General features: G+C 43.1%; 1 protein-coding gene across 1 annotated transcript; it reads right to left on the bottom strand.

Annotated features, from left to right (window-relative positions):
- Positions 1–1362: 1362 nt before the first annotated feature.
- Positions 1363–9655, bottom strand: esrp1 (epithelial splicing regulatory protein 1; the record flags this gene model as incomplete). The annotated part of the gene is made up of 15 exons (XM_080857958.1): positions 1363–1485; positions 2434–2536; positions 2736–2859; positions 3565–3757; positions 3888–4142; positions 4983–5341; positions 6030–6072; positions 6301–6433; positions 6647–6757; positions 6900–6954; positions 7183–7278; positions 7517–7631; positions 8267–8371; positions 9256–9384; positions 9524–9655. The coding sequence occupies 15 exons, from the start codon at positions 9653–9655 to the stop codon at positions 1363–1365; spliced, it is 2076 nt and encodes a 691-aa protein (XP_080714084.1).
- Between the last annotated feature and the right edge of the window lie 666 nt (positions 9656–10321).

Below are 10321 nucleotides of genomic sequence, written 5' to 3'. Positions count from 1 at the left end.
TTCTGGGTCAAATTACATTAAAATCGTGTTGTACTTGTACAAACTCATCTACTGTAGTGTACATCTACTTTAGGAGGAAGGCTCATATAGATGCAGACACACTTTAGCAACATACCTACACACAAAATGCTCCCAATGTATACACACACAGGTGTGAAATAGCTGTTTGCTCATAAGGGAGGTTTATTCACATTATGATCTACTTGTGATTCCCGTAATCAACAGGGTTTTTTTTTTATCAATGCCTGGTATTTTGATATTGGAAGACTTGGAATTGATGGCATGCTGAATCAGCATTATTTTTTATAATTATACAGCCTTCCCACACCTATGCACAGACAAACATAAAGCATGATCATTTTTGTAATCAACAGTGCATTTCAATTTGGCATAAACTGTAAACACAAGCATAAATGTAACAACTTCATTCACAAAGAAAAAGACAGATTTCAATTTGTTTTAAAAATAGAGCGCTACTTCAAAAATCCTAAAAGCTACATTTAAAACTAGAAAGTAGACAAAGATATACAAAAGATAAAAAGCACTGAAAATGTATTCTCATCGTTCATTATCTGAGACTATGTTTCTGTCCATCTGACTCACAGGCATTCACAGAAACTATCACACATAAAGGTTTTTCTATGATCTTCTCTGACAACACACTGGTTTAATTACGCTTTCTATCCTAATGAGTTTTTTGGCCTCCTCTGGAATAAGTCTTCCTGTAGCTCAACTAGCAGAGCAAGATAACTCCACCATGATCACGCTCACCACACTCTGAACAGAAAGTATGCTCGACTTGTGGGGTTGGTCGTTCTGGATAACAGGATCTGCTAAATGAATACATCTGTAGGTAATGTGCATTTGCTGTAAGACAAATGGACGCACTCCTGGAGTTCCCTGAGAGCTTGGTGAAACACAACAGACATTATAAAATAGCTAAAACTATTTGTTGAGGACAAACATGTAAACATGAACTATTATTACTCTCTCTCTTTCTTTCTTTCTTTCGTAATCTCTCACTCTCACACACACACATATTCACATATAATAACAAAAACTACATCTTTTGGTGTTATAGGTGCAATTTGGTCAAAAATAGAAAATGCTCTGCAAGCAATTTCTCCGATATTACAATATAGTAAGCATCAACATACACAAAAGACAAGGAAGAATTGTTCATTGTTATCCTTCAGATATGTCATCTTTGTAAGTCTGGAAGATTTCAATTTTTTCACAGCAGAAAACACTGACTGCACATTTCTGTATAAATAACTAACATTAATATGTCTGAGAACTCAAACAACATTTGCACAGCTACTGACTGGTAAATGTATAAAAAAAACTCCTCATTTGTACACATTATGTTCTGTTCCAAGACAGCTGCAGGTCCAGCAAAGCTCCAACTCCCAGACTCTGTTCTGTGAAGGATTGCTTGGCAGAGAGCAAGGCAGGAACTGTTACCATGACGTCACTGTTGTTGGTCTGCAAAAGGGGAAGGTGATATTTTGCTGTGATATTCGGCCCTTCTCCCGTCACAATGCCCTTTAACCTCTGTCTGTTATCCTCAAACCCACACACCACACCCTTCTCCCAGCACCACAGCCATGACTTCCCTTCAGCACACACACACTCAAACACACAGACACATTTAAACACACACACACACACACACACACACACACACACACCCTCATCGACTAACTGCCCCACCCATACACACATGCACCAAGAGACACTAATACAGGTTTATAATCCTCCCTTACCTCCCTGTTTAAATACACACCCATTCTTTGGGATGCGTGAGGTGGGTGTGCTCAAGTGTGTGTGAGAGGCCATCAGGAGGTGAATACTGGACAGAAATGAAAATGTATGAGACAGAGAGTGTGTAATAGTGAGGTGTCATAGGTTAAAAGTGTGTGTGTGTGTGTGTGTGTGTGTGTGTGTGTGTGTGTGTGTGTGTGTGGTGTGGTGTGGTGTGGTGTGGTGTGGTGTGGTGTGTGTGTGTGTCTGTCTGTCTGTCTGTCTGTCTGTCTGTCTGTGTGTGTAATCACATGCAAAAACTCTGACTCAAGTTGAAACAGGTTTTAAATCCAAAGTGCACCCCACCCAAACCTGTGTGGTGTATGTGGGGGGGTAGACTAGTTCTTCTGGTTGTAGGAGTGGGAGAGCTCTCGGATTCACAGTAGAATCTTGAGGTGCAGCAGTTGTTGCCATTAGAAGATTATGCTGAACACAAACCCCAACATGTCACTCAGGTTTCCCATCCTACGCTAACTCATTCTCCTGAACCGCAACATGATGTGTGTGTTTGTGTGTATTTGTGTGTGTGTGTGTGTGTGTGTATGTGTGTGTGTGTGATGTATGTGTGTGCCTAAGGGCAGGCCATTCAGACCCCACAGGTGTGCCTGAGAGTGGGTTGTGAGGGGTTACCTGGCTGACTCCACTGGGGAGGGTGTGTCCAGGTGCTGGTAAAGCGTGGCACTGAGAGGATCCAGGCGGGAAGAAGCCCAGAGTCGGAGGGGAGCCTGGGGGACTGGGTTCAAATAGCCACCATTAGCAAGTAAAGGTGACATTTCACCACCAACACACACACAGACACACACACAGACACCAACACACACACACACACACATCCACACACACGCACACACCCACACATACAAACATACTTTCTCCTTCTGTATTAATAGACTAAGCCTTTTGGCATTTACTGCTGTTGTTGAGTGTTCTACCTGGGATAGTACGTCGTGTAGAAGGGCAGTGGGTGTGTATTGACCAGAAAGTGGGCTGGGTAAAGACCTGCTTCCATGGGAAGCCCCACCCCCATGTGTGGAAAGAAAGAGGGGCTGGAGACACCTGCAAATGCAAATATTTAAACATGTTCAACTACTTTAGACACACTCACATCAAACCCTGAAAGCTACACTCATAGAGTTGCAGTACATCTATACAAGTGGAGTCTGTGGAACAGTACACTGATGAGGTGACCAGTAAGCTACGCCTACCAACAGGATGGTGGAAATTCTATCTGTTACTTCCCAGATGATCAATCAGATTGCTGATACACAGTTGTGCCTCAGTGTAGTCTACATTTGATATTGGAGTAATGTATGATATACCCATCCTGTTTGCAGCAGTAGCATGCCATAAACTGATCTGAACTGGAGTAATGCCTGATATACCCATCCTGTTTGCAGCAGTAGCATGCCAGCAACTGATCTGAACTGGAACCAAAGCTAACCCTCAATCAACAGATGCATCAAGTTACTGGCCATGTGTGGACACACAGACATTCCCATTCACACTATGACGCACCGACTACACCACATTACTTAATCTCTACTAAATCTCTACAGGCTACCCCTGCACCAGGTTTGAGTGACAGCATGATTTAAACTCCCTCGCCCATATGATCATCCCAAATGTTCCTTGAAAAATTAAAAGATTCACACCATGATTCACCACACCTGAAGAGAATGTTTTAGATTGAGTGATAGAGCTCCCGCACCTACCAGCCAATGGGAAAGCACCTTGCCCCAGCACACTTACGCCGTAACTTACATGGTGGTGGGGACAAGCCCCGCCCGTTTGGGCCCACAACCCCGCCCCTCAGTAAAAGCCGCATGTCATCATGGGAACACTGGAACACCTCGACATAGCGCTCCCTTAATAAATGGCGGTGACATCGTTGTGCAGTCAGGAAAGCTCGCTCCGGAGAGGACATCTGGATGAAGCACTCGCCAGACGGACGCCCCTTTACAAACACACACACTGTTAATGTAATCTGCATGTGTGTGGATGTGGGTGTACATGAGTCACTCCGTTACTATGGTTATCTCATCGTATCAGTTTTTTTTAAAGTGCATTTGAATGAGACGTATTACCTGTGAGTTAAGCACCATGTGGACTCCATGTGGTGCAATATCTGCAGTAAATTCCCCCAGGAACTCTAGAATGTTCTGTATCGTTGTGTCGTAGGGCAGACCTCGCAAATGCACACAGCTACGAATGCTCGTTGTCACTGGAAATGCACCTGTTGCCAAGGGTAACAGTCCTGTTGCTAATGGTGATGGTACCACAGAAAGCAGCGGAGAAGGTGCCATTGAAATCAGAGGAGTTGAGGAGAACCTGTTGCATACCTGACACACACACACACACACACAGATGACAAACACATCATATTCAATACGCTAGTTTACATCATACGCCACACATTCAAACACAAACACATAAGTACTGACATACACAATGCTGTTTTGATGGTTAAGGATTAAAGGTACACATTGTGATTCAGCAAAGGTTTGTTGATATTTTAGCTCAACGGCCAATTATATCGATATAAATTATTATATAGACTTTGTTTTTTTTCTCATTTGCAGAGCCAGAAATTAGCACACAACACGGAAAAGACATCTTAAAGGACAGTGCAACAAAACAGGTATTGGATTAGAATCATGGACTTCACCTTTAAAGATAGGGGTGCTGTGTGATTACACTGGAATAACAAACACATGCATAAACACACACTGATGACCCCTGGGGTGGGCTTGTACGATTCTGAAGGGTTTAAGGAGTTTATGATCATGAGCGAGTACAAAGGAAGCTAATATTTTACTGCCCTCTGTAAGCAATGTTTGCTCAATGAGGTGTGTGCATGGATAATGAGTGTGCTCACTCTGGCACTGGCAGAGAGCACAGGCACACACACACACACACTCACACACACACACACACACAGGCACACACACACACACACACACACACACACACACACACACACACACACACACACACACACACACACACACAGGCACACACAAACACACACACACACACACACACACACACACACAGAAGCACATACCTGGTTCATTGCTCTCTTTAAAATTGTTCCATATAACTATACGCACATAACTATGCTAAACTTTCACTAACGCACACACACGCAGACACACACACACACACACACACACGCCTACCTGTGTGACCTCAGCAGCTGTGCTCTTGAACAGCTCAATGTAGCGTTTTCCAAGACGCTGCTTATGTTTCTTGAGGGCCATCTGAGCATGCTCCTCTGACGAGAACAGCACAAAGGCATCGCCAGTGGGCCGCCCATCAGCATATCTGACCAATAAGATCCCATCAGTGCCACCTGCGACCTGGCATCCTCCGTTATTGGACCCTTTCACCTGGCAAACTCCGTCTTTGGTATCGATCACTTGGCACCCTAAAAAGAACTGCAGGACCTGTTGAGGCGTGGCACTGAAGGGGAGGCCACGCATGCGCACAATCACATGTCCCTCTCCAGACAGGAAGTGAGCCACCTCACTCGAGCATCCTGTTCAACACATAACAAACATATTGGCATAATTTGATACACCGAGCCATGTTCCATTTGAAGTAAGTGCTGTATAGTTGAGCTGAATTCCACATTTCTTTTCAAAAATGTTTTTGAACGATATAGATGCTTAAGTATATTAAGTATCTTAAGGGATACTTAAAACAGACAGCAGAATCATTCTGATTCATCACAGCTTAAATTACAGACTATTGTTTGGAGGGGGCTACCCAACCTGGCACTTACAGATGCAGGCTAGCAAGAAGGCAAGGCCATAGAGAGACTCAGGCTTAGGCTTACAGCCACATCAGTGCAAAAGCAAAACACTAAAATAAAATAAATAGTTTTTTCAAGTGTTTTCATCTCAGTGTTGTCCATTTAGCTCATAACTGGGATCTCAGCTTTATCTAGGTATGCTAAATCACTTATCCAGGAAGAGAAGCGACCTTAGTTCTTAGTTGCCTGCAGGTGGTAGAGAACATTTACAAGAAAAGTGTGTTTGTGCTTTTAAAGGAACAACCCAGTCTTTTAGACAATTAATCTGTCTTTAGGATACCAATTACTTGAGGCATATTTAGGCAGTTATTACTATTGAATAATTAGAAAGCAACTTGAATTAATTATGAATCATTGAATAATTACTTTGGAACCAATCCATATTAGAATGCTAGAAGTGGATGTAGCTTACCACCAGCAACCTTCAAGAAGTCCTCTCCTGTGGCTTTGTACACCTAACACATAACAAATCATAATTATTACATTGTTACAATATTTGAATAGTGTACGTGTGAGTGTGTGTGTGTGTGTGTGTGTGTGTGTGTGTGTGTGTGTGTGTGTGTGTGTGTGTGTGTGTGTGTGTGTCTAAATGTATGTGAGACCGGAAGAACACGGAAGCTTGTCCATGTATTCAAGTTTGTGACTGTGTTCAATGTGTGCATGGGGCAGGGGATTGGGGGTACCTCAATGTATCGGTTTCCCATATGATGTTTGTGTCTCTGTAAGGCCAGGTCTCTGTGCTCCTGAGACTCAAAACGAACCAGTGCCTCTCCATTCCTCCGCCCCTGGGCATTCAAGCACAGCGCTGCTCCACCTCTGCAAACATAGAAATATGCACATTTCCAGTAGACATGATATGATGATTATATACATACCTAGAGAAGTTCTTTGTTTGTGTGTGCGTGTGTGTGTGTGTGTGTGTGTGTGTGTGTGTGTGTGTGTGTGTGTGTGTGTGTGTGTGTGTGTGTGTGTGTGTGTGTGTGTGTTAGAGTGAGAGAGATATAGAGAGAGAGAGAGAGAGACACACACTTGACAATGTTGAGTCCTCTGAAGAAGCGAGCGATATCCTGATCAGAGGCCTGCCACGGAAGCCCCCGCGCCCTGATCACCATGTTGTCATCCACGCACTCCAGACGACTGCTACAACACCACGTATACAAGCATTACATCCCATGCCCAAAACAGTTTGACCTTGATCAAGCTGCTTTAGCTCACTCCACTCCACTGCCCTTGTAGGAGCCCTTGTAGAAGCAGTAGTATAAAGTGCAGAGTTATCACTTACTATGTTCCAATTTCAAACTTCATATTCACCCCCTCTGGGCTGGAGAACTGATGGCCTGTTCAAGAAAAGAGAGAGAACCCAGTGGATAGGTCAAACTGTGTGCGTGTGTGTGTGTGTGTGTGTGTGTGTGTGTGTGTGTTTGTTTATGTGTTTTTTGTGTGTGTGTGTGTGTGTGTGTGTGTGTGTGTGTTTGTTTATGTGTTTGTGTGTGTGTGTGTGTGTGTGTGTGTGTGTGTGTGTGTGTGTGTGTGTGTGTATTAGTGAAAGAGTAAGGGATACTCACCCACAGGCTCAGTATTCAAAGCCTCGATGATTCTGACAATCTGCTGGAGCTTGTGAGCAGCAAACGGGAGTGAGGAGTCCACACATACATTCAGATCTATTCAACTACTGTCAGGAAAATATAAGCATTATCACAAAATGTCACCAATATGATCCTGGCAATGTAAAGAATAGAATAGCATGTTTGTATGTCTGTAAATGCTTTAGAATGAAGCCAATCTAGTAATTCTTCTCTGGATCATCAGGTATTAGTAAACTGAGAGGGTAGTTCTCCAAGTAGCATAGCCATGTGTGTAGCTTGGTTAAGTGCTGGGTTTGTTGTTTATAAAGGATACAGTCGCACATAAATGGCAAGTCCAGCTCGTTCTGTTTGATCAGGGAGGAGGAAGTCTTCTGGAATTCTTTGCGGAGATCAAAGAAGGAGTATAACTCTGCGGGGAGCAAAATATTCTGTGGAGTACAACCACTCTACGTTAAAAGGCAGTATGCAACAATTAACCACTTTTTGATGCATGTTTTTATAAGCAACTAGTACTACTATCATCTTCAAATGTATTTCCATGATATATGGTCATGGGCAGGACAGATAAACACACCTCTCGCTCCAACTAGCCACCTAGGCTGTGCACTATAAAGTTCTGGGTCAGACCACCCCTCGGAAATATGAAAAAAAAAAAAGCTTTCACAGCACGACATCCCCAACTTTATCACCAAAAGACATGAGTTAGCATGCGTCAAGCCGCTTATCAGTGGCAACTCCATGGTGTTGGTAAGGTTTCTGCATGTATTTAAAATGTTTTCAGTTTTAGACCAAGGCGCCTCACTGCTGCTTTAAGATGACAGATCTATTAAAGAGAATATGTATATGCTTGTGTGTGTGTGTGTGTGTGTGTGTGTGTGTGTGTGTGTGTGTTCATGCCTGCATGTGTGTGTGTGTATCTGTGTCTCTGTATGTGTCTGTTGTGTGTGTGTGTGTGTGTGTGTGTGTGTGTGTGTGTGTGTGTGTGTGTGTGTGTGTGTGTGTGTGTGTGTGTGTGTGTGTGTGTGTGTGTGTGTGTGTGTGTGTGTGTATTAAGAGAGTGTACCTTTTTGGAGGTCTCTGGATGAATGACCTGTCGTATGTGTCTCTGTCCATCCGTGCAGAAACAGAAATGCCGTTGGTTCACTTCTGCACTGAGACGACTATTGAACTACACACAAAGAAACATATACACCCTCCAATGTTAGGCACATTAAATCTCAGAGGAGCACTTCAAAACAAAACAACGGCCAATTAAAATGCAGCAGCCAATACATGCCTGTGATGTAAAGGTCAAACTTTATGAAATACTGCTAAGACACCAATGATTGCTGCTTGCGATTATAGCTCAAATTGTTATTATGATAGAGTATACCCCTTTCCTGTCATAAATGCCCTTGTTTTCAAACATATTTTTGCCTTCAACTAGTAATCCTTATTATCCTATTATTATTGTCAAAGATAACACACTTCTCTTGGAATGAAAAATATGTCTTATGTCACTTAATTCTTGTTCATTTTCTGGCCTGGATTGCCAAATGGAGCTATCGGGCCCAGGGGCCCTAACACCCCATCACCAGGGACCCTACACTCTCCAATGTTAGGCACATTAAATCTCAGAGGAGCACTTCAAAACTGACAACAATGGCACACATGTAAAATAGTCATGGAGTTTGTAACAAATTGTCTTCTAGTACTGTAGTCCAGTAGTAGTTCATTACATATTTATTATTTTTTAATAAACAATGTGAAATAATTTCAGAGATTTCAAGTTCTAGGCAGTTCTCTCACTTGTGCAAAATATTTTAGGGATGTTGGTAGACCTAATTGATCTTTGGTGCAGCAGTTTATCTGTTGCACTAAATATTTAGTTCACCCAAACATTCTGCCACCCCATGCCAAAAGTCCCCCATTAGAAGTTTGTTCTACAGACCAATAAAGACAGTTAACCGACAGGATGTCTGATTACAAAAACTAAATGGTTCTCTATTTGGTCATTTTTGATGTTGTAATAACTTTCAGAGAGTGTCTCAGATGTTTTTAACTTCAGCGCACCTGTTTGACGGCCTGTTCAAGCGGTTCCGCGGCATGAACTCTCTGCGCAGTCAGTCCGAGCTGCTGTAAGATGTCAGGATCTAGATCCTCCACCTCTGGTCGGACCACAATTTCGTTCTTCTCCCCCGTCTGTGACGAACAGAAATAAATGTCTTAGTGTCAGCACACACACACGCGCGCACACAAACACACACACACAGACACACACACATACACACACACAAACACACACACATTTGAAGAGAGCGGTATGTCTCAGAAAGATTACTTTGTTGCTTTCCAGATCCACGACCTGCCAGACCAGCTGCACGAGCTCCCTCTCATCAGCGCCCAACTCATCTCCACAAGCGCCTGATGTTGCCACGAATAATGCCACAAGGCAATCGAGTTTCTCCGTCATTTTTCCAAAATAAATCCGATAAAAGCACTTAATTCTGTACTAAAAGATTCCCATCTAACGCAGGACAGGACAGGTAGCGTAGCTTCGTTCCGCACACACACATTCACACGCCCGCGCGCATATGCAAAACTCTACAAGATCCAAACTTTCGGCAGTATCTCTAAAGGTGAAATGTTCTAATGGCAAAAGTTAATAAAAAGTAAACGGCAGAAATCTTGAGTCACGCATTGCGACCAACAGCTCCTTGTTGGAGATTGTGTTAGGAAAGGGTGTGTATAGTCTCTGCTTGGGTCGACCTACCTGTCCACTTGTCACGTGACTCAGGTAACAGATACCTGCCCTTAGAGAGCTTATTGTTGATTGGCCCCTACAGAGCAGGGACGTGGCATGGCATGCGGAAAAAAATCTCATCCGCCTCAATGAGAGAATCCCAGTATAGGCTCCCTCATGGGTGCACACATTCTCCATCAGTCTACTGATTACTAGCAGATATTTGAATGAATCATTTTCAGGGACATATATCCTCCCCTGTCCATGCAAGAATGGTAATTTAGTGTTTGTTAAGGCTTTTTTTTCTTCTTTTTTATCACCCATCTTTGGTCGGCCATATCATAAACAGAATGGTTGTCAACGGCCAATCAAAATGCAGCAGCCAATAGTAAAGGT

The sequence above is a fragment of the Sprattus sprattus genome, assembly GCF_963457725.1.
Source record: "Sprattus sprattus genome assembly, chromosome: 19".
In the NCBI taxonomy this organism is placed as follows: Eukaryota; Metazoa; Chordata; class Actinopteri; order Clupeiformes; family Clupeidae; genus Sprattus; species Sprattus sprattus.
The sequence above is the reverse complement of the archived record's forward strand: the minus strand, read 5'-3'. Positions and strand labels throughout refer to the sequence as shown.